The sequence below is a fragment of the Bombina bombina genome, chromosome 4 (assembly GCF_027579735.1).
Source record: "Bombina bombina isolate aBomBom1 chromosome 4, aBomBom1.pri, whole genome shotgun sequence".
Classification (NCBI taxonomy): Eukaryota; Metazoa; Chordata; class Amphibia; order Anura; family Bombinatoridae; genus Bombina; species Bombina bombina.
This window is the reverse complement of record NC_069502.1, coordinates 207,333,606-207,359,240: the sequence shown is the minus strand read 5'-3', so window position 1 is coordinate 207,359,240 and position 25,635 is coordinate 207,333,606. Positions and strand designations below refer to the sequence as shown.

Sequence of the window (25,635 nt, the reverse complement as noted above, 5' to 3'; positions counted from 1 at the left end):
ACCAGAATCTACGCCGTGGAACAGGAACACTGCCCTGACATGGACTTGAGAGTAGAAAGCAGGCAGTGAAACTCGTCAACGCTGACTGCTTATAGAGCTGTTAATCTGAGTCAAGATGGTTTCGCAGAAATACTCTCCCTGCATCTCCAGACTCTAACTTTCACCCATGCTCTCACTGAGAGGTTGACAGGACTACTTAAAACTCCAGTCCCATTGCGAAGAGTACTACCCTCCATAAGAGACTACTACAAAACTTCTGACCCTTCTCTGCCAACCTCATGTGACGAAAGGCAAAGAATGACTGGGGGATGAGGGGAGTGGGGAAGGTATTTAAGCCTTTGGCTGGGGTGACTTTGCCTCCTCCTGGTGGCCAGGTTCTTAATTCCCACAAGTAATGAATGAAACAGTGGTCTCTCCTCCCATTAAGATGGAAATTAAGGTGTTATAGTCATTTATAAGAAAATTGTGATTAAATCGCAATCACAATTTTTTTGGGTCCAAAATCGCGATTTTCATTTTTGCCCATATCGCCCAGCCCTATTAGCAAGTATTAAATTCATTAAAGTACAAGTTAAGCAAGACAATCCGAATGGAGAAATAAACAAACAGTTGCCAAATGTTTTTTGTATACATTTGTTTTTTTATTTATAGAAGGCTCTGTACATTATATCCTTCAATGTATAATCTGTCACAACGGCTACATTACACCTTATACATAACTTATCTGGAGTATTTCCAGTTACAACATAGGCTGTTGGCATGAGTGATATGGTTTTATAGTCTAAAAAGTGATCTTTACTATAAAAAAAAATAATAAAAAATTAGACTACCATGTCTCCATGCAATTGCACCAAGGACAAAGCCAGGATAATTGCTTTGCAGAAAATGCATCACATTTCAGCAACTCCATGAATCAAACAGCTGGCAACTTCAGCTACTGTGCTGGATTTGCTCACATCAGACATAAATATGCAAGAGTTTACCATAACCGACTGCTATACAGACCTGAAGTCTAACCTGCAAAGCTTTATTTCACAGCTTTGCACTTGGAAGGCAGCTAGAGCAACAAAAGCCCTTCACCCATAAATATGTCAGCTGCTGGATACAGAGGGGAGCGGAAATAAAAACAAATTATGCTTACCTGATAATTTCATTTCCATCGAGGGGAGGAGAGTCCACGGCTTGATTAATTACTGTTGGTAATTAAGAACCTGGCCACCAGGAGGAAGCAAAGACACCCCAGCCAAAGGCTTAAATACCGCCCCCACTCCCCTCATCCCCCAGTCATTCTGCTGAGGGAACAAGGAACAGTAGGAGAAATATCAGGGTATAAATGGTGCCAGAAGATAAACTAAATTTAGGTCCACCCCTCTGAGATACGGGCGGGAGCCGTGGACTCTCCTCCCCTCGATGGAAATGAAATTATCCGGTAAGCAGGTATCAGGTAAGCAAGGGGAGGAGAGTTCACGCTTCATTCATTACTGTTGGGAACATATACCCAAGCTCTAGAGGACACTGAATGAAACCGGGAGGGAAAAGGCGGATCCTAATCTGAGGGCACCACAGCCTGCAAAACCTCTCTCCCAAAAACAGCTTCCGCAGAAGCAAAAACGTCAAATTTGCAAAATTTTGTAAAACTGTGTAAAGAGGACCAGGTAGCCGCCTAACAAATTTGCTCCATAGAGGCCTCATTCTTGAAGGACCAGGACGCAGCCACAGCTCTATTCGAATGAGCTGTTTATCCTCTGAGGAGGCTTATGTCCTGCTGTCTCATAGACCAAGCGAATCAAGCTCCTCAACCAAAAGGACAAAGAAGTAGAAGAGGATTTCTGCACCTTACGCTTCCCTGACTACACCACAAAAAGAGATGTAGATTGTCAAATACATTGTAGCCTGAAGATAGAACTTCAGGGCATGAACAACATCCAGATTATGAAGTAACATCTCCTTAGAAGAAGGGTTAGGACACAAAGTAACCACTATTTCCTGATTGACGTTACGGTTGGACGCCACTTTGGGAAGAAACCCCAAACCAGTGCGAAGCACAGCCTTATCCACACGAAAAAACAGATAAAGAGGCTTACATTGCAAGGCAGCCAGTTCAGATACTCTGCGTGCCGATGCAATGGCCAATAGGAAGAGAACCTTCCAGGACAGAATTTTAATGTCAATGTAATGCTTAGGCTGAAACGGAACGTTCTGCAAGAACCAAGTTTAAGCTCCATGGGGGAGCAGACTGTCTAAAGACAGACCTGATTCTAGACAGAGCCTGAACAAAAGATTGGATGTCAGGGAGCTCAGCGAGCCTCCTATGCAACAAGACTGATCATGCCAAAATCTGTCCCTTTAAACTGGCGGCAAGACCCTTCTCCAAACCATCCTGGAGAAAGGACAGCATCCTGGATACCTTCACCTTATTCCATGGATATCCATGCTTCTCACACCAGGACAAGTCATCCACACCTTATGGTAGATACGACAAGTGACTGGCTTCCTTGCCTGAATTAGAGTATCAATCACACTCTCAGAAAAGCCTCTCTTGGCCAAGACTAGGCGTTTAATCTCCACGCAGTCAGCCTCAGAGAATCAAGATTTTGATGATGAAAAGGGCCCTGTTTCAGCAGATCCTTGCGACAGGGTAACCTTCACGGCGGAGAGGATGACATCCCCACCAGATCCGCAAACCACGTCTTCCGTGGCAACGATGGAGCAATCAAAATGGCCGAAGCTCGCTCCTGTTTGATGTGTGCCACTACACGAGGTAGAAGTGGTAATGGTGGAAAGATGTAAGCTAGGCTGAACCTCCAAGGCACCGCTAAGGCATCTATCAGCTCTGCCTGGGGATCCCTGGACCTCAAACCGTATCGGGGTAGCTTGTAATTGAGTCAGGACGCCATGAGATCTATCTCCGGCATTCCCCACCTTAGACAAAACTCTGCAAACACTTTGGGGTGAACAGACCATTCCCCCGGATGGAAGGATTGTCTGCTGAGAATATCTGCTTCCTAGTTGTCCACACCTGGAATGTGAATCGCTGAGAGCGAGCAATTGTGGGACTCCGCCCACTCAAATATCTGAGACACCTCCCTCATGGCTAGGTGAGCTCCTCGTACCCCCCTGATGGTTGATGTAAGCCACCGAGGTTATGTTGTCTGTCTGGAATCTGATGAAGCTGAACGACCCCAGAGGAGGCCATGCCTTCAGAGCATTGTAGATTGCTCTGAGTTCCAGAATATTTATTGAAAGGAGAGACTCCTCCCGGGACCATTTTCCTTGTGCCATCCTGGCTCCCAAACAGCTCCCCATCCTGCCAGACTTGCGTCCGTGGTCACAATCTCCCAGGACGGTCTCAAGAAGGATGTCCCCATGGACAGTTGCTCTGGACGGATCCATCAAGAGAGGGAGATCCGAGTCCGAGCATCCATGGATATCTGCTGTTATAGATCTGAATGATCACCGTTCCACTGTCTCAACATACACAATTGAAGAGGTCTGAGATGGAACCTGACGAATGGAATGACGTCTATGCTGGAAACCATGAGTCCGATCACCTCCATACACAGCCACTGAGAGGCTTGAGGAGGACTGAAGGGTAAGACAAGAGGACGCAATCTTCCTGCGTCGATGGTCTGTGAGAAATATTTTCATGGACAGAGTCTATTATCGTACCCAGGAACTCCACCCTGTTGCTGGGAACCAGGGAACTCTTTCCTGAGTTGATCTTCCAACCGTGAGATTGGAGCAGAATAAGAAGAGCCCTTTAATGATCCTCTGTGAGACTGAGCGACGGCGCCTGGACTAGGATGTCGTCCAGATAGGGCGCCACAGCAATGCCTCTGGATCTGGCCACTGCAAGTAGCGCCCCCAGAACCTTTGTGAAGACTCTCGGGCCGTCAAACTAAGTGTTGGTCCAGAAACGCAAATCTTAAGAACTTGAAGTGATCCCTGTGAATTGGCACATGAAGGTAAGCGTCCTTCACTCAGAAACTTGTATAAACACTTTAGGTCCAGAATCAGGCAGAATGTGCCCTCCTTCTTTGGAAACACAAAAAGATTTGAATAGTACACTAGACCCCTTTCTGCTTGGGGTACTGGTACGATAACACCTAGAGAGGAGAGATCCTTCACACATTCTAGAAAGACTTCTCTCTTTTCCGGTCTTGAAGACAGGTTTGACAGGAGGAATCTGCCCCTGGGCAAATGGGATCTGAACCCTATCCTGTAACCCTTGGCGACAACTTCCAGAACCCAAGGGTCCTGAACGTCCTGCAACCATGCTTCTGAGAAGAGAGATAATCTGCCCCTACTTGGTCCGGAGATCGGACGGGGGCCTCCCCTTCATGACGATTTTGTCTCGGCGGGCTTCTTGCTCTGCTTAGACTTGTTTTAAGAATGAGCCGGCTTCCAAGTTCCCTTGGACTGGTCTACTTTTGCGGCGGGCTGCTGGCGCTGGGCCTTGTCCGCACGGAAGGGACGAAAAGTAGATCCTTAAGACTTAGCCTTTTTATCCTGCGGTAGGAAAGCTCCCTTGCCTCCTGTAACCCGTGGATATGATTGAATCCAATCCTGGACCGAACAGAATCTTTTCTTGAAAAGGCAGGGACAACAGCCTCGACTTACGAAGGTCATGTCCGCAGACCAAGACTTTAGCCACAGAGCCCAGCGAGCTAAAACGGAATAACCTGACACCTTGGTGGTCAACATCTTCCTTAACATGTTTTCCAACTTTTTATCCATAGGTTATTTAAATGACGAATTATCCTCAAGGGGAATAGTTGTCCACTTTGCGAGCGTGGAGATAGCACCATCCACATTAGGGACAGTACCCCACAGCTCAAGCTGAGAGTCCGGAACGGGGAACAGTTTCTTAAAGGAAGAAGGGGAAAAGGAAGAACCTAATCGCTCCCATACATTCTTAATAATATTTGCCATCTTAACAGGGACCGGTAAGGCCTGAGGCACCACCCTGTCCTCATAACTGATCAAGCTTAGGAATCGCAGGTTCTTCTGGAAGTTTTGGTTCCGGAACCTCCAGAGTAGCAAGCACTTGCTTCAGCAAAAAGCGCAAATTCTCCATCCTAAACCTAAAGTCAGGCTCCTCCGCAGCCGGAGGTTTAGATGACACGGACTCAGACTCAGAAGGGGCCTCCTCCGAAGAATAGGAGTGGGCCTCGTCATCGTATAACGCCTCAGATATTTTCACAGGCATAGACAAACCCTGAGCTGGGCCGCCATGATGCGCCCTATGCTTGCGCTTAGCAGAACGTGATAAGGCATGGATCACTTTTGATACCACCGTTTACAGTTGATCCGTAAAATCTGACGGCCAACGAATCTCTCCCGCAGAAGTAATGGTTGGACCCTGGGGCACTGCATGTGCAATTGGAGATGGATGCAGGGAATGCACCTCACGGGACGGGAACCCTCAGAGGTGGACGGCTCAGTAGTACTAGACATCCGTTTACTTTTAGATGTTGTAACTTTATAAAGGCACGTGGAACATAGTTGAGCAGGCTGATCTACCAGAACCTCCTCACAATAAACACAGTAATGAGACCTTATTAAAGAGGGAGAACCCTCTAACGCGTCAGAGTCCTCCATAGCTTGCGCTGTTATTACGGACTACATTAACTTAATAGTCAAATTTATAACCTCCAATGGTCGGGGCACTCACCACCTCCTATGACCCGGACTACAGAAACCTTTCCATCTCCTGCGCCGCTGATCAACAGAGGAAGAGATAGTCACACCCGGTCACATGGAATGCCTGGCAGGACCGCCTCTGCCTAAGGAGAAAACACGCCAAAAAATGGCCTCGCAACACTCCCATAAGTCACCTGAAAGTTCCACACATTGCCAGAGCCTCATCTCGCACATAACGCAGCAATGACACAAACAATATCATGTATAACCCCCTCCCCCGTTCAATAATCCCCTTTCAAGGAATATTAACCCTTGATTCTGTAAAGATAAAAGGCGTCACACTGTAACCCTGTCTTCCGTGTTATCATTATGTAATAAAAAATGAAACGATCTTACCAGAATCTACGCCGTGGAATAGGAACACGGCCCTTCAAGTTAGTAGCCTCGCTCCTGACATGGACTTGAGTGCAGAAAGCGAAACTCGTCAACGCTGATTGCTTGTGGAGCTGTTAATATAAGTCTGGATGGTTTTGCATAAAGACTCTCCCTGCATCTCCGGACTCTAACTTTCGCCCAGGCTCTCACTGAGAGGCTGACAGGACTACTTAAAACTCCAGTCCCAATGCGAAGAGTAATACCCTCCATAAGAGACAACTCCGATCTTCGGCACTTCTCTGCCATCCTCCTGTGACGAAAGGCAAAGAATGATGGGGGATGAGGGGAGGTATATAAGCCTTTGGCTGGGGTGTCTTTGCCTCCTCCTGGTGGCCAGGTTCATAATTTCAAACAGTAATGAATGAAGACGTGGACTCTCCTCCCCTTTAGATGGAAACAGCTTTTCTTTAGCACACTCTAGATTTAATAATACAAACCTGATTTTACAAAATAAATGGTGACATGGTAGTGCCAATATAAGAAGGCCATTGAACATTTGTAGGGTGAGATCTTGGAAGACAATGCATGGAGCCAAATGCATATCTATTTACATTTCTGATATGTATTTAAAATGATAATGTCCCATTGCATTTCGTTGCTAGGATACACACATACAAAAGGATATGTAACATCTAAATCTGTACATAATTTGACAAAAGGTCTTGAAGTAATTGGTTTGCTTCAAACGGCTCAGTATGTTTAGATACAGCTCCCCCTATGTGATTAAAAAACAAAACATTCAGTCCCCACATACAATTAGGAACCAACAATACAAGTGGTAGTCTTTTCATTTTATTTTAATCAATGACATGTTTAATCTGTTGATGGCAAAAAATATCCGCTTGCAGAAATTTTTAAATCTTGTTTAAAGTACACAAATATTTTTTTCCTTGGGACATGGATTGGCATATTTGCTTAAAGTCATTTATCTTGCCTTAAAATCTCAAGGGAGCTGCATCACAGAAGTATTGTTATACAACTCTGATTTAATTAATACAGAATGAAGAACCCTGATACCTCTGTATTTTTTATAAATAGACAAATTTGGAAGAAGCCTTTAATATAGGTCTTAGATTCTGGTTTTATTATTTATTTATTTATTTTGTGCATATGACAGGGTACCTATCCTAATGTACCCTAAATCTAGATCACAGTGGTGGGCTAAATAAAGAAAATATAATACATAGCTTATAATTTGGAGATTGCTAACAAAAAGGTGTCCAGCACTTAGATTCAGGACAAAAGAAAAACTGTTTCAAACCTGATTTCTGTGAGCTGAAGGGGTTAATTTATGGACTTACTCAGCAAGATCACTCCTGATGGACAGACAGTAAAGTCAGGGTAACAAATCTGGCTTATCTGATCACGTCTCATTTCTTTTTCACTAATACATACATATAAAACAGTCAAATGAATATGCAGATACAGCAATATTAACACATTGTGTATCCATTCTCAGGTTTGTACTCTTAAAGCAACACATAAAGCATTTTTATTTTGCTGCATCTAGGAAATTGTATTGCAAAATAACTTTTTAGATTGCTGAAAAACATGTTTGTGATGAAATAAAATCTAGTTAATTTCCAGGCTTATGGTGGCTTTTCATTGTACAACATTAAATATGGAGTTGGCACTATTGGCCAGTGAGTAGTAATAGAACAGTATAACTAGTGCACAAACATGCATTTCCTGCTAGTTTTTACATACATGTAACCAGCTTTTCAATTTACATTTTCTTGAAACATATTTAAAAATGTTTTGCTTGAGTTCCCTCATATACATAAAAGCTTTTCACATAACTTTATTAGTGATTTTGTGTCATACAATATTTTGCTTTTGGTTGATGTGCTAGGATTGAAAGAATAAAAATCTGACAAATAGAGAGTGAATTCTCTACTACATGCTTTTCCTATAACAATCTAAACCAACATGAGTTCTTCATACATAGCTGTATATTAATGTATCCATCATGTAAATGTGTAACACTATAAATAAACTCTGTCCTAAAATTCAGACTCTTGACCATACATTACACAATACATAGTAACTTTATATAGTAGCATAGTATATATTTATTTTGAGCTTGAGGGAAATGTGTTCATGAAGCCCAGTCTACACCACTTGATACAAACTAAATAATAATTCCTACCATTCTGAATATTGGACAAATTTGTTTCCAGGTCTACAATGAGGTTGAGAATATACAGCTAGTTATGAAGAATCTGGATGCTGGCAAACATCTAAACCAGCATTGGCCCTGAAAGATTATCACGGTTTTGTAAACAAATAAATATGAAATGTCTTAAAAAATAATAATTCGCATATCCCATACTGTATTGGCAAACACAAAGAACTACACCAGTTTATGTGTTGGGGATAAACTGAATACAGGATGCAGCTCACAAACTACGAGAACATTATTCAAACCATACCAATGCCTTTCAAATTCAGTCTGAAGCATGGAGTGACGAAACAAAGCAGCATACAGGCATAATAGTTGGCTTGGCGTGATCAGGTAGAATCTTTTCTGCTTTAGCACCTGCCATATTGTTCAAAACCTTTTAGCGAAGGTTACACAAATTTGCACCGAAACACTGAAATGGTTGAAAGTAAGGCAGAAAGTAGAAAAGCTCAGGGGAATTAACAGGAGGAAAGGAAGCAAAGTAGTAAAAGAAATCCAATTCATTGTGGCAAAATTTCTTGGCTGAAAACTGCTAGTGATAAAGGGGCCTTTTCACGAGTAGACCAGGAGGCTCCCATTGGTTCGCTATCTTGATATCAACCAATTTCTTTTCCGACTTTAAAGAGAATGCACTAAACCTGGAATTGTTGGAGATCCTGCACTCGCTTTTCACATTGTATCCTCAAGACAATGGCTTGATTAGATAGAGTTTCTCACCCTGTTCGCTGGTAAAAATTGGAGCCTTTTTGTAATGTTCTACCAACTCCTCCATAGTGGGAAATTTGCGTTGCCCAATGCAGTAAACATTGTCTTTCATTTGGACTTTGAAATGCTTGTTTTTGCCTTGAGCTTTCAGCGACACAGAAAAATCATTTGGCTTTAAAGGAAAAAATACAAATTGGTTACAAAAACAGTACAGGATGAAAAAAAAATAAAAAAAAAAAATTGGTTAGATGAAGAATCAAGTCATCATGAGACACAAGCAGCTAATAGCTGGCCAACACAATAGACAACACTTTAGAAACCATAAAATACTTAAAGAATTTATTCTTTTGTGGTTCAGATAGAACATACAATTTAAAAGCAACTTTCCAATGTACTTCTATTTTAACATTTGCTCCATTATCTTGGTATTCTTTGCTGAAGGGGCAACAATGCACTAGTGTGATCTAACGGAACACATCAGGTGAAGCAATTTAATTACAAGAGGCACATAAGTGCAGCCACCAATCACCAGCTAGCTCCCAGTAGTGCATTGCTGCTCCTGAGCCTACCTAGGTATGCTTTTCCACAAAGGATAACAAGAAAAGTAAGCAATTTTGATAATAGAACTTTATTTGCAAGTTGTTAAAATCTGTGCTTTATCTAAATCATGAAAGAAAAAATTGGGGTTTAAAATGAATGTAAAGTTTCACGAATGAGTGCTTTAAACCTTAAAATACTTAAATTATGCTTACCTGATAATATTCTTTTCTTCTGACAGGTAGAGTCCACAGCTGCATTCATTACTTTTGGGAATACATAACCTGGCCACCAGGAGGCGGCAAAGACAACCCAGCTAAAGTCTTAAATACCTCCCCCACTTCCCTCATTCCCCAGTCATTCTGCCGAGGGAACAAGGAACAGTAGGAGAAATATCATGGTGAAAAAGGTGCCAGAAGAATAAAAACCGAAAACTACTGCCGCCCCAAAGAAAAAAACGGGGCGGGGAACTATGGACTCTCCCCGTCAGAAGAAAATTATCAGGTAAGCATAATTTAAGATTTCCTTCTTAAACGGGGAGAGTCCACAGCTGCATTCATTACTTTAGGAAAACAATACCCAAGCTATAGAGGACACTGAATGCAAAACGGACGGGAACAAGAGGCGGCCTATTCTGAGAACACCACAGCCTGAAATTACCCAAACACCCGACAAAAAAAACTGCTTCACCATAACCAGAAGGAAAAAAAAATGGAAAGGACCAAGTAACAGCCCATCAGTTAAGACCAGAAAGGCCCTTTCTAACGACCGCTCAGATCACTAGACGCAACCGAGCACAAAGGCCTCAGAGGAGAAAACGTCCCGCAGGCTGCAAGCCCACACCTAAACTCATATAAAAGAGTCTGAAAGGACCACCAAACAAACAACTAGGGCAAAAAGTCCCACAGGCTCCAAGCCCACACCTAAACTCATATAAATGAGTCCGAAAGGACCACCAAACAACCAACTAGGGCAAAAAAGGTACCCCAAGTATAGCTACAAGAGCGCAAACCAAGGTTGCAACAGGAGAAAGCCGCGTAGAGCTAGAGAACGCACCCTACTGACCGGGCAGAGGGAAGGGAGGAAAAATCCCAGATCCCTAACTGCATGAAATCCATTGGACCAATGAAACGCCCCCACCCTGGCAATCTATAGGGACAAAGGTAGACCCCCTCCCTGACACAGAGTGCAAACCTGCAATTAGGATGGAGTGATCAACCACCCCCGTGAGCCTCTAAAAAATAGCTCCGTAACATCCTATTATGCTCCAGAGGAAGCCACGGGCTTCCCTAAAGCGAACTAAGCGTACACAAGCCGCCAACACTAGCTAATCAAAGACTAGTAAACTGCACCAGGACTCTCACAGAGAAAAAAACTCCAAAGAGTGCAGAGCAAATCCTTCCCAGAAACAAAAAACTGGGAAGGATAGAACCAAAAAGCCAGCAGAGGAAAACTACCTGCTTAGGCAAGGAAACACTGCGAAACCTCCCACCAAAGGAGGCCTACAAAACCTATTGATGATACGCGGTCAAGGCTCAACAGAGCAGACAGAACCACTCCAAGGCAAGGACAAGGAAATTAAATTCCCCGAACCACTCAGACCCTCAGAAAGGAAAAGGATGGGATCCAGACCCAGCTCCCTTCCCGAAGAGAAGGGACGCTTCCAAAAAGGGGACCCAATACTGAAAACAGAAATGGCATAACACCAGAAATCCAGCTGATATCCTGCACACGAGGCAGGGAAGACCCCACAGAACAGAGGAAGAAATACCTCTGGGGCACCAGGTACATACTGTGGTATGCCCAAATCCTCTCCAAAGGGAGGGGAAACACAAACATAACAGGTCACCCGCCTGCAAGCATGAAGCATAAAGCTGTTGAAAACAGTAGAAAGGCAATACCGATTATCATCTGGCTAATACAGCTGGCCCAGTAGAATTTTCCAATTCTCCAGTAAGAGAGAAAAATCCGCCAGAAGGGACCAGAAGATGTTCTGGAACGGGAAACACTGGGCCGTCCAGATCTAACCTAAGGGATCTTGACAACGAAAACCCAAAATGTCCAGTCGAAGATAAGAACAGGATAAGAAAACTGGACACCCGGAACCGTCTTTAAAACTAATAACCCCAGAGGAACCAACAGTTTACCTCATACGGATAAGACCTTGCACCACGGGTGATGCAATCACAGCCACATCAAAGGGTCCTTGGACACTGAACGCTCGCGTAAGTATACCAGAGACTGAGAGCTTACCCGCTAAGTCTAAAGACTAAGGTAAACTTATGAGAGATATAATAAAAAGGAATGTAACTAGAGCTGCAGTCTAAAGAAATTCCCCTAGCCTCTCTCTGACCAATTCTCCAAATAGTCAAAATAGTAATTACAAACAGTTGGGGGGATGAGAGGGCACTAAAAAGGCCAGGAAAAAATACACCACACTTAATTGGTAAATATGTGCAAGTAAATTTGATTAAACCACATATGCAATATTGGAAGACTTGCGTATTTATGAGGACGTGTCTAATACATGAAAATGAACAATTCGACAAATTGATAAAAATTAAAAAAAAAAAAACTTTACTACATATACACATAAAATATATAAGGGACGTCTCCCTTTGCAATAATCAATAAATTACTGATAAAATAGCTAATACATAACTGCTAGAATATCACCCTAAAAAAGGAAAAAACGTGGATTTAAAACAATTAATATTGTGTATCATTAAAATTTCATCTTGTTTATGAAATTATATCCAAACGATAAAGTTAATATCCAGAAAAGAAAGGATGTACAATTTGATTGATGTGTTGCAAATCTTATCCCGTTCACTTAAATGTTATATATTGCAACTTAGTTGCTAACGAAGATAGATATTATTTGTAGTTTTGCGTCCTTACTGGAACGAGCTTTAAGAATATTCTTAGATATTCCACCTTTTAGCGACACTGTTTGATTTTGACAGTTTTGTGTGTGTGAGCTAATGTCAGATAATATCACTTCGTAATGTGTTAAATTCTCTTAAGCAGAATAAATCTGTGTAGTCTTGCACACCCTTTAAACAGATGGTAATGGTGGATCCAATAGTGTATGGCAGCCTTACTGATTAGATGAGCTAACACTCTCACCGCTCCAAAGGTGATCTGCTATAGTTGCGTCTTCTGTGGATTCTCTCCTCTTTTTATACAGACAAGAGGCTGACAGCAGCAGCTGAGCTGGCACACTCACCGCTCAGACGATAATCTCCTATGGTCACGTCTTTTGTGGATTCTCTCCGCTCTTAGTACAGACCGAAGGCCGACAGCAGCAGATTAGACAGTTAAGGCCCGCACTTAGCGTGTAACACGCGCGAGTAATGGACTAGGTACCTAGTGAAGATTGCTCCTACAGGGAAAACAACTTCCTTCCTTCTACGCATTTCACCCAGTATAGGGCTTTATAAATATATATAGCCCTATACTGGGTGAAAGTATAAAGCCCTATACTGGGTGAAACGCGTAGAAGGAAGTTGTTTTCCCTGCAAGAGCAATCTTCACTAGGTAACTTGCGCGTGTTACACGCTAAGTGCGGGCCTTAACTGTCTAATCTGCTTCTGCTGCTGTCGGCCTCCTGTCTGTACTAAGAGCGGAGAGAATCCAAAAAGACGTGACCATAGGAGATTATCGTCTGAGCGGTGAGTGTGCCAGCTCAGCTGCTGCTGTCAGCCTCTTGTCTGCATAAAGAGAGGAAAGAATCCACAGAAGACGCAACTATAGGAGATCACCTTTGGAGCGGTGAGTGTTAGCTCATCTAATCAGTAAGGCTGCCATACACTACTGGATCCACCGTTACCATCTGTTTAAAGGGTGAGCAAGACTACACAGATTTATTCTGCTTAAGAGAATTTAACACAACATTACGAAGTGATATTATCTGACATTAGCTCACACACTCAAAACTGTCAAAATCAAACAAAGTGTCGCTAAAAGGTGGAATATCTAAGAATATTCTTAAAGCTCGTTCCAGTAAGGACGCAAAACTACAAATAATATCTATCTTTGTTAGCAACTAAGTTGCAACATATAATATTTAAGTGAACGGGATAAGATTTGCAACACATCAATCAAATTGTACATCCTTTCTTTTCTGGATATATATAATATAAACAAGATGAACTTTAATGATACACGATATTAATCGTTTTAAATCAACGTTTTTTCCTTTTTTAGGGTGGTATTCTAGCAGTTATGTATTAGCTATTTTATCAGTGATTTATAGATTATTGCAAAGGGAGACGTCCCTTATATATTTTATGTGTATATGTAGTAAAGTTTTTTTTTTTTTTAATTTTTATTAATTTGTCGGTTTATTCATTTTCATGTATTAGACACGTCCTCATAAATACGCAAGTCTTCCAATATTGCATATGTGGTTTAATCAAATTTACTTGCACATAATATTTACCAATTAAGTGTGGTGTATTTTTCCTGGCTTTTTTAGCGCCCTCTCATCCCCCTGTTTGTAAACTTATGAGAGGACAGAGCTCAAAACCTAGAAAATCTAGATTGAGAAGATAGTCTCCAAAGATCCACTCGGGATCAACCTCCTGGAAACCCCTACAGCTCGAGGAATGTACGATGAATGAGCATCCCAAACACCTGGCGAGCGGCAGATGAAACCAAAAAAGGAGACAACACAATCTCCAGAGCTCAAAAATTATGGTAGCAGATGAGATACCGTAGGGGGAAGGAAAAAGGCCTGAGCTTTCAGAAACAGATGACCAGAAAACCAGCCCCAAAAAAGGGAAAAAAAGAGGCACAAACAACATCGACACTTTAAGGAAGAGGTACCAGCGCCAATGGATTCCAAAAGGACAATCCAAGGAAAAATAGCAATAGAGGAGACGAGTAATAGCCACCTAAACCTGGTACCACAGATTTTCAAGGAGTCATCTGAACTTCCAACCCTGTTGGGAAGGAGAATATGCTAGTTCCCGAACCAAAGTCAGGAAGCCCCAAAGTAAGCCTTAGCTGGATCCGAGCTCGGTAACCCCGCCAGCCATCAGAAATAGGACATGAAGGACTGAGCACAATCCCCTCTGATGCCCAACCTAAAGGAATAAATGAGGACCAGCCTGATGTCTAGGAACGAAAGGCTTCCTATAACATACAAAACCAAGAAAACAAACTCTTCACCAGAGTAAGCAACTCAGCACCCCAACCGGGCCAGTCGGTTACAACAGGCACCACGTGGTAGATATGGATCCCGAGGAACAGAAAAACTAGTGCCCGGCCATGACCAGCCTGATACATAGGGCACCCCAGAACTTGTCCAAGGCCACTGAAAAATCAAATCCCTAGTAGAGAAAGACAAAATAAACGATACACATAAAAATGTCTTAACATATTTATTTAACTCCAGCAGAAGTGCCAAAGCGACCACAAAATCGCTAGTATCAAATCCCAGAGAGAAAAAATGTTTTCCAAAAGGAAAACAACACTAACAGACATGAGCTTCTTCAAAACAAAATAAAATACATCCTAACCGGATCAAAGTAAATGAGGGCAGCACCCGCAGGCGAACGCCCAAGAAGAATGGACATACTAACAGGACCAGCCTGTCAGAGACCCAATTCTTCTAAAGCTCTGAACTGGAATAAGATACCTCAAAAAAGGAAAAAAATGGAGACAAGGAGATTGACTTCATCCCCCTTCGTCTAATCCTACTTGCCATCTAGAATGGACTGAGGATCCATCAACTGATTAGTACTGGGATCCTCCAGCACTGCCAAAAAATGCCTCAGCAGGACACAAAAGCGCGCCAGTCTATAAAGAAAGGGCAAGACTTACCTTCGCCGGGGCAACTGATGACCATGGCCCGAGGATTAGACCCCTAAAGCCTCAGAGGAAACCGCTTCCCCAGGGGGCTGATCTGATCCAGACGATCCCACGCCTGACAAGCTCTGGTTAACGAGACAGTATCCACCTGGAAGCTGTAAATGCGCCAACGCAATAGATATGGCCAAGCGGAACCGTGCCGTAACCTCTGGAGGAAACAAGCCGCCTTTCGGAGAAGGGGTAACAGCATTTGGGACAACCGCTTGCATAGCAAGAGAAGGTTCTAGCGTGCGCGCCTCGCAGGATAAGGGATCCTCAGGGCGAATGGCTCAGCGGACTCTAAGTTCCTCGAATCGGGAGCCACTAGAAAGTGGCATTTGGAACATAACTGATGGGCCATTTCATACTCTTCGAAAGAAGAAGAATCTGAATCAGAGACATCCGTTTCCACAAAATCAGAATCCTCCATAACTTGTTTATTGAAATTATAGACAAAAAAACCCCGGCACCTTACACCCCCCAATGGCTGGGGCACTCACCACCTCCTATGACCCAGACAAATAGCAAAACAAACTTTCTCCGTTGCCACGTCCAGTCGCAAGGTGTACCGTGTAGGCCAAGGAAAAGCACGCCAGACCACAAGGACCGCGCAGCCAGACCAAAAAGGACGGTATGTTCCGAAATAGCCACGAGCCCAAGCATCACTACACATTAGACAGAATCACAAACATGATTAAAGTACCCCCTGTTCAATAACCCCCCTCAGGAGATATTAATCCTCGATTCCATAAAGATAAAAGGAGTCCCCACTGAGACCCTCTCTTCTTCTCCATAAGAGACTATTAAATCTTCTCTGCCAACCTCCTGTTTCGAAAGGCAAAGAATGACTGGGAGATGAGGGAAGTGGGGGAGGTATTTAAGCCTTTGGCTGGGGTGTCTGCCTCCTCCTGGTGGCCAGATTCTGTATTTCTAAAAGTAATGAATGCAGCTGTGGACTCTCCCCGTTTAAGAAGAAAATACTATTAAAAACAGGGGCACTTTCATTTATGAATCTTTACGTTGCAGCATTTTTTTTAAAAATACTTAACTTTTTCTTTAGCAAAGCCGGACCAGCAATCCTCCGCCCGCTTCTCATGCTGTACTTAGCACTGCAAAGACAAAACCTCTTGCTCCAATTACAGCGTAGCCTCATGAGATGGATGCTCTGGGGTGCCCGCCATGATTGGAGGAAGACAGTTTCATCATTACTGACGTAAGTACAGAGGAGCTGCGGGCGGCAAATCGTCGGTCCGGCTTTGCTGAAGAAAAAAGTAAGTATTTTTTTAAAAAAGGCTGCAATGTAAAGTTTTATGAATGAAAGTGCCATTGTTTTTAATAGTATTTTTAAAAACCGGGCACTCATTCATGAAACTTTACATCTTTACTGACGCATTCATTTTCTGTTAGAAATTAAAAATAATAAAAAACTACACATCACAGCTTATATCGGAGTAATAAAATCTACATTAAAGAAGGGATCAGACTAAATATACTTAAAAAGCATTAGTAGAAACAGCAGAAAAGCCTTAATTTCCCATAATTACATAAGGACTTGACAATTCCCAAGAGCTAGGAAAAAAATCTTAATCTATTTACTTCTAATTTTTTGGATTCTTATACAAACATCACTCCTATTTAAAAAAAAAAATACAATAAAAATAAATATATCAACCCTTAGATAGTAAATGAAAGTGAAAGTAAAAAATATTTATTTCATGGTGGTGTGAGTTCACAATCCATTACTCCTAGGAATTATACTCCTGGCCACTAGGAGGCAAAAGATTAACTCCAAGAACCCTTAAAACCCCTCCCACCCTACTGGAAACTAGTTTGACGTATAGCAAAGCAAGGAGAAGGGTGGAAAAGAATAAATGCAAACAAAACAGAGTAAGGGGGGGGGGGGGGGGGAAGGAGGTGAATACTTTAAATGCTGCCAGAAAGAATAGAAAAACAAAATGTATGCTTACCTGATAAATTTATTTATTTTTTGACACGATGAGTCCACGGATAATCTTCATTACTAATGGGATATTCACCTCCTGGTCAGCAGGAGGCGGCAAAGAGCACTACAGCAAAGCTGTTGAAATATCACCTCCCCTCACTCCCAACCCAGTCATTCAACCGAAGTAAAGGAGAGAAAGGAAGTAACAAGGTGCAGAGGTGTCTGAAGTTTATAATAACCAACAACCGGTCTCTTACAAAAACAGGGCGGGCCATGGACTCATCGTGTCAAAAAAGAAATACATTTATCAGGTAAGCATAAATTTTCTTTTCTTTTTAATGACATGATGAGTCCACGGATCATCTTAATTACTAATGGTAATCAATACCCAAGCTAGAGTACACAGATGATACGGGAGGGACAAGACAGGGAACCTAAACGGAAGGCACCACTGCTTGAAGAACCTTTCTCCCAAAACGGCCTCAGCTGAGGCAAAAGTGTCAAAATTAGATTTTGAAAAAGTGTGAAGAGAGGACCAAGTTGCAGTCTTGCAAATCTGTTCCACAGAAGCTTCATTCTTGAATGCCCATGAGGAAACAACAACAACCCTTGTGGAGTGAGCCGTAACTCTCTCTGGAGGCTGCTATCCAGCAGTCTCCTATGCAAAACATATGATACACTTCAGCCAAAAGAAAGAGAAGAAGCCGTAGCTTTCTGTCCCTTACGTTTCCCGAGAAAATCACAAACAAAGCAGAAGACAGACGAAAAATCTTTCGTCGGCTGCAGGAAAATATTAAGGGACGGACCACGTCCAAATTGTAGACACAAGGAGGAAAAACAATCTCCTAATAAATGTCTTGATCAGAAACAACTTTAGGAAGAAATCCTAATATAGTACGTAAAACTACCTTATCTGAATGAAATATAAGGTAATGGGAATAGTACTGCAATGCCAAGAGCTCCAATACTCTGCGAGCAGAAGAAATAGCAACAAGAAATAAAACGTTCCAAGATAACAACTTAATATCTAAGGAATGCGTAGACTCCAACGGAGCCCCTTGAAAACCAAATTAAGACTCCATGGAGGAGTAACTGGCTTGGACACAGGCCTGATCCAAATCAAGGTCTGACAAAAAAAGGATTGCACATCCGAAACATCTGCCAGATATTTTGTAACAAAATAGATAAGGCAGAAATTTAACCCTCTAGGGAACTTGTCGATAATCCTTTCTCCAAACCCTCTTGGAAAAAAGACAAAACTCTAGGAATTCTTACTCTATTCCAGGAGTAGACCTTGAATTCACACCATTAAAAATATTTACGCCCTATATTATGGTAAATCTGTCTAGTTACAAGTTTACGAGCCTGAATCATGGTCTTTATGACCGATTCTGAGAAAAAAACCCTGCTTGGATAAAATTAAGAGTTCAATCTCTAAGCAGTCAGCTTCAGAAAAACTAGAATTGGATGAAGGAAGGGCCCTTGATTAGAAGGTCCTCCTCAACGGAAGTCTCCAAGGTGGAAGAGATGACATGTCCACCAGGTCTGCATACCAACTCCTGCGAGGCCACTGCAGTGTGAGGATCACCGACGCCCTCTCCTGTTTGATTTCGAGCAATGACTCGAGGTAGAGGATCAAATGGAGGAAATAGGTATGCGAGACTGAAATTCCATGGTACTGTCAGAGCATCTATCAGTACAGCCTGAGGGTTCCTTGACCTCGACCCGTACCACGGAAGCTTTCAAGAAACCATGAGATCCAATTCCGACTGACCCCAATTGAGAATCAGGCTGGAAAACACTTCCGGATGGAGTCCCCACTCCCCCGGGTGAAAGGTCTGCCTGCATAGGAAGTCCGTCTCCCAGATGTCCACTCCTGGAATACGGATCGTAAATTGTGGGTCTCCGCCCCCTGAGTGATCTTGGTTACCTCTGTCAAGGCCAAGGAACACCTAGTTCCTCCCTGACGGATGATGTAAGCCACTGGGGTTATATTCTCCTACTTGAACCCGATGAACCGGGCCGAAGTTAACTGAGGCCAGGCGAGCACTGAAGATTGCTCTCAATTACAGAATGTTATGGGGAGAACAGACTCCAAATGAGTCCATGTTCACTTAGCCTTTAGAGAGCCCCAAACGGCTCCCCGTCCCAGAAGGCTGGCATCTGTTGTCACAGTCACCCAGGAAAACCAGCAAAAGCAGGTTCCCTGGGAGGGATGATCCTGAGACAACCACCAAAATAGAGATCCCTTGTCTCCTGCTCCAGCTATAATCGCGGAGATAGATCTGCATAATCTCCTTTCCACTGCCTGCGCCTGATTAACTGCAGGAGTCTGAGGTGGAAACGGGCGAACGGGATGATGTCCATAGCCGTTACCATCAGCCCAATTACCTCCATGCACTGAGCCACGGATGGCCAAGGAGAGGACTGAAGTGCAAGGCAAGAAACGAAAACCTTTGATTTCCTGACTTCTGTCAGAATTTTTTTTTATTTATGAGGAGTCTATTAGGCTTCTCAAGAAAACTACCCTTGCTGTTGGAATCCATCCAAGACCGCAGGAAAAATAACATTTCTGCAAGTAATCTTGCTTGTTGAAAGTAAGGCGTCAATGCCTCGCAATCGGAGCACCGCCAGTAGGGATCGATTGAGAAAATTCTGGTAGCTGTGGCAAGACTGAATGGAAGAGCCACGAGCTGTAAGTATTTGTCTAGAAATGCAAACCTTAGAAACTTGTGAAGGCCCTTGTGGATGGGAACATGCAGGTATGCGTCCTTTAAATCCACCGTGGTCATACATTGACCCTCTTGGACCAGAGAAAGAATGGAACGAATAGCTTCCATCTTGAAGACGGCATTCTGAGAAACTTGTTTAGACTTTTGAGATCTAAAATTGGTCTGAAGGGTCCCTCCTTCTTGGGAACCACGAACAGATTGGAATAAAACCCCAGACCCCTTTCCTGCCTTGGAACAGGAACAAACACTCCAAGGTCAGAGAGGTTCCGTATTAAGTGTAAACATACCTCTCCTTTTGCCTAGCCTACAAAAAATCTTGAAGGCCAAAACCTGGCCCTGAAAGAAAAAGGGTCTGGAACTCTAATTTGTATCCTTGGAACACAAAGCCCATGAATCTGGAACATCTCTAACCCAAGCCTTTGTTAATTAATATCAGGCTTCTCTGATTACTTTCACCCTTCCCAGACAGGTGGGGCCTCCAGGAAAACTTTACCGCTTCCCAGCTCTAAAATAGGCAAAGAGAATGACCAGGTTGGGAGTGAGGGGAGGTGGTATTTAACAAAATAAATGAAACCATCAAAAACAGGCGGGGTCTCATGGACTCTCACCACCATGAAAGATATTGTCATGATACAATCATGTGGAGTAGTTGATGCCTGGATTGGCTGCTCAGCAGAGGTGGTATTGTCTCAGCATGGAAGGGGTTAAGGTGAACTGTTATTTCTTTGTGTGCAATCTGTATTCAGAGAAGCTGTGGGCTGAGCCCCCTTCCTCCTCCTTAGCCTAGTAATGTAACTGTGTAGGAATGCAGAACGCTCCTCCCCTTGGGGACTGATAGTGGGAGCTAGGACTTGTTTTGCATTGGCTGAAGTCGTTGAAAATCATGGCCAGGGCGTTGTCTTTGACAAGACAAAGCAAAGTTAAGTTTTAGGTTTGCAACAGCAGGACTTTTTGGTCAGAACTGCCCTGGGGACTAAAGCGACCATAACATCTGGAATGGCAGCTCTCCACGTATCTAAAGGAACTTGGTAATAAGTAAGATATTGTGTGTAATTGTTTTTCATGTCCCATTTTCTTTTTAAAGAACTGTAGCTTTGCATTTGTATGTTTATTTTGAATGTCTTTATAATTTTGCACTGTGTAACCTGTGTTGATATTTTTGTTATTAAACACATAGAAAATCTCATTCTGTCTTTGGGCTCTAATATCTGAATTCACACTCCTATTGAGACAAGGTTAAAGGCACGTTACCAAAGTATTAAATAGTGTGAGTAGTTAGGGGTTCCCCAAAACTCCCCTTTAATTTAAAAGTTTTGGTGGTGGCAACAGAGAAATTGTTAGAGCAGCTTTGACAAGTTCTGGGGTTAATGTGGTGGCTCCTTTAAGGTCCTTTTGCAGCGTTGCAAGGATAAGGGAACCAGAGCTGTGTGCCATTAACCCCTTCATGCCCACGCCCCTCTATTGTGATGCTGAGAAGGCGTGATTCGTCACAATTAATTTATCAGTTAAGCATAAAATTATATTTTCTTTCATAAAAGGTGGTGAGAGTCCACAATCCATTACTCCTGGGAAATACCCAAGCTGTGGAGTCCTCAACAAAATGATTACTCAAAGATTTCATTTTCTTATGCTGAAAACCCCTCCACACATTTGATGTTCAGAAACTACTAATTGAAGGACTTGCCTATTAAAAGCTGCTTCAGAAGAAGCAAAAACATAAAAAACACAATTTATGCTTACCTGATAAATTTATTTCTCTTGTGGTGTATCCAGTCCACGGATCATCCATTACTTGTGGGATATTCTCATTCCCAACAGGAAGTTGCAAGAGGACACCCACAGTAGAGCTGTTATATAGCTCCTCCCCTAACTGCCATATCCAGTCATTCGACCGAAAACACGCAGAGAAAGGAGAAACCATAGGGTGCAGTGGTGACTGTAGTTTAAATGAAAAAATTACCTGCCTTAAAATGACAGGGCGGGCCGTGGACTGGATACACCACAAGAGAAATAAATTTATCAGGTAAGCATAAATTGTGTTTTCTCTTGTAAGGTGTATCCAGTCCACGGATCATCCATTACTTGTGGGATACCAATACCAAAGCTAAAGTACACGGATGAAGGGAGGGACAAGGCAGGTACTTAAACGGAAGGTACCACTGCCTGTAAAACCTTTCTCCTAAAAATAGCCTCCGAAGAAGAAAAAGTATCAAATTTGTAGAATTTTGAAAAAGTATGAAGCGAAGACCAAGTCGCCGCCTTGCAAATCTGTTCAACAGAAGCCTCATTTTTAAAGGCCCAAGTGGAAGCCACAGCTCTAGTAGAATGAGCTGTAATCCTTTCAGGAGGCTGTTGGCCAGCAGTCTAATAGGATAAGCAGATTATGCTTCTTAGCCAAAAAGAAAGAGAGGTTGCCGAAGCCTTTTGACCTCTCCTCTGTCCAGAGTAGACAACAAACAAAGCAGATGTTTGACAAAAATCTTTAGTAGCATGTAAGTAAAACTTTAAAGCACGAACCACGTCCAGATTGTGTAATAGACGTTCCTTCTTTGAAGAAGGATTAACAACAATCTCTTGATTGATATTCTTGTTAGATACCACCTTAGGTAAAAACCCAGGTTTGGTATGCAGGACAACCTTATCCATATGGAAGATCAGATAAGGAGAATCACATTGTAAAGCAGATAACTCAGAGACTCTACGAGCCGAGGAAATAGCTAACAAAAACAGAACTTTCCAAGATAAAAGTTTGATATCTATGGAATGAAGAGGTTCAAACGGAACTCCTTGAAGAACCTTAAGAACCAAATTTAAGCTCCATGGGGGAGCAACAGGTTTAAACACAGGCTTGATTCTAACCAAAGCCTGAGAAAATGCCTGAACGTCTGGAACATCTGCCAGACGCTTGTGCAAAAGAACAGACAGAGCAGAAATCTGTCCTTTTAAGGAACTAGCTGACAATCCTTTTTCCAAACCATCTTGGAGAAAAGATAATATCCTGGGAATCCTAACCCTTGGATTCACACCAATAAAGATATGTACGCCATATTTTATGGTAAATTTTCCTGGTGACAGGCTTTCGTGCCTGTATTAAGGTATCAATGACTGACTCGGAGAAGCCACGCTTTGATAAAATCAAGCGTTCAATCTCCAGGCAGTCAGTCTCAGAGAAATTAGATTTAGATGGTTGAAAGGACCCTGACATAGAAGGTCCTGTCTCAGAGGCAGAGTCCATGGTGGAAAGGATGACATGTCCACCAGATCTGCATACCAGGTCCTGCGTGGCCACGCAGGCGCTATCAAAATCACCGATGCTCTCTCCCGCTTGACCTTGGCAATCAGTCGAGGGAGCAGAGGAAACGGTGGAAACACATAAGCCAGGTTGAAAGACCAGGGCGCTGCTAGAGCATCTATTAGCGTCGCCTTGGGATCCCTGGACCTGGATCTGTAACAAGGAAGCTTGGCGTTCTAGCGAGACGCCATGAGATACAGTTCTGGTTTGCCCCAACGATGAATCAATTGTGCAAACACCTCCGGATGGAGTTCCCACTCTCCCGGATGAAAAGTCTGACGACTTAAAAAATCCGCCTCCCAGTTCTCTACACCTGGGATATGGATAGCTGATAGGTGGCAAGAGTGAGTCTCTGCCCAGCGAATTATCTTTGAGACTTCTAACATCGCTAGGGAACTTCTTGTTCCCCCTTGATGGTTGATGTAAGCCACAGTCGTGATGTTGTCCGACTGAAATCTGATGTACCTCAGAGTTGCTAACTGAGGCCAAGCCTGAAGAGCATTGAATATCGCTCTTCCAGAATATTTATTGGAAGTAGTTTCTCCTCCTTAGTCCACGATCCCTGAGCCTTCAGGGAGTTCCAGACTGCACCCCAACCTAGAAGGCTGGCATCTGTTGTTACAATTGTCCAATCTGGCCTGCGAAAGGTCATACCTTTGGACAGATGGACCCGAGATAGCCACCAGAGAAGAGAATCCCTGGTCTCTTGATCCAGATTTAGTAGAGGGGACAAATCTGTGTAATCCCCGTTCCACTGACTGAGCATGCATAGTTGCAGCGGTCTGAGATGTAGGCGTGCAAACGGCACTATGTCCATTGCCGCTACCATTAAGCCGATTACTTCCATGCACTGAGCCACCGAAGGGCGCGGAATGGAATGATGAACACGGCAGGAATTTAGAAGCTTTGATAACCTGGACTCCGTCAAATAAATTTTCATTTCTACAGAATGAAGTGGGGATAGAACTCTTTTCCTCGTTCACTTTCCACCCATGCGATCTCAGAAATGCCAGTACTACGTCCGTATGAGACTTGGCAATTTGGAAGTATGACGCCTGTATCAGGATGTCGTCTAAATAAGGGGCCACTGCTATGCCCTGCGGCCTTAGGACCGCCAGAAGAGACCCTAGAACCTTCGTAAAGATTCTTGGGGCTGTAGCTAATCCAAAGGGAAGAGCTACAAACTGGTAATGCCTGTCTAGAAAGGCAAACCTAAGAAACCGATGATGATCTTTGTTATCGGAATGTGAAGATAAGCATCCTTTAAATCCACTGTAGTCATATATTGACCCTCCTGGATCATAGGTAGGATGGTACGAATAGTCTCCATCTTGAATGATGGAACTCTGAGGAATTTGTTTAAGATATTTAGATCCAAAATTGGTCTGAAGGTTCCCTCTTTTTTGGGAACCACAGATTTGAGTAAAAACCCTGTCCCTGTTCCTCCTTTGGAACTGGATGGATCACTCCCATAACTAGGAGGTCTCGTACACAGTGTAAGAATGCCTCTCTCTTTATCTGGTTTGCAGATAATTGTGAAAGGTGAAATCTCCCTTTTGGGGGGGGGGGGGGGGGAGCTTTGAAGTCCAGAAGATATACCTGGGATATAATTTCCAACACCCAGGGATCCTGGACATCTCTTGCCCACGCCTGGGCGAAGAGCGAAAGTCTGCCCCCTACTAGATCCGTTACCGGATAGGGGGCCGTTCCTTCATGCTGTTTTAGAGGCAGCAGCAGGCTTTTTGGCCTGCTTACCTTTGTCCCAGGTCTGGTTTGGTCTCCAGACCGTCTTGGACTGAGCAAAAGTTCCCTCTTGTTTGCATTAGAGAAAGTTGATGCCGCACTTGCCTTGAAGTTTCGAAAGGCACGGAAATTAGACTGTTTGGCCCTTGATTTGGACCTGTCCTGAGGAAGGGCATGACCTTTTCCTCCAGTGATATCAGCAATAATCTCCTTCAAACCAGGCCCGAATAGGGTCTGCCCCTTGAAGGGAATGTTAAGCAGCTTAGATTTTGAAGTCACGTCTGCGTGCCTGTATAGCAAAACCAGAATTCTTAGCCGTTAGTTTAGTCAAATGAACAATGGCATCAGAAAACAAAGGAATTGGCTAGCTTAAGTGCTCTAAGCTTGCCAAGTATGTCATCCAATGGAGTCGCTACCTGTAAAGCCTCTTCCAGAGACTCAAACCAGAACGCCGCAGCAGTGACAGGAGCAATGCATGCAAGGGGCTGTAGGATAAAACCTTATTGAATAAACATTTTCTTAAGGTAACCTAATTTTTTATCCATTGGATCTAAAAAAGCACAACTGT

The 25,635-nt window shown here is 43.1% G+C and overlaps 1 protein-coding gene across 3 annotated transcripts in view; it reads right to left on the bottom strand.

Annotated features, from left to right (window-relative positions):
* Positions 1–619: 619 nt before the first annotated feature.
* NCK1 (NCK adaptor protein 1) overlaps positions 620–25,635 on the bottom strand; it is a 247,769-nt gene continuing 222,753 nt past the window's right edge. For 2 of the 3 annotated variants that reach the window (XM_053709755.1, XM_053709756.1), the window contains one exon: positions 620–9,137. In XM_053709755.1, coding sequence (XP_053565730.1) covers positions 8,943–9,137 — 195 coding nt within the window. In that variant the 3' untranslated portion in view covers positions 620–8,942. The remainder of the gene's footprint in view (positions 9,138–25,635) is intronic. The other variant, XR_008401969.1, reaches the window with a different exon arrangement.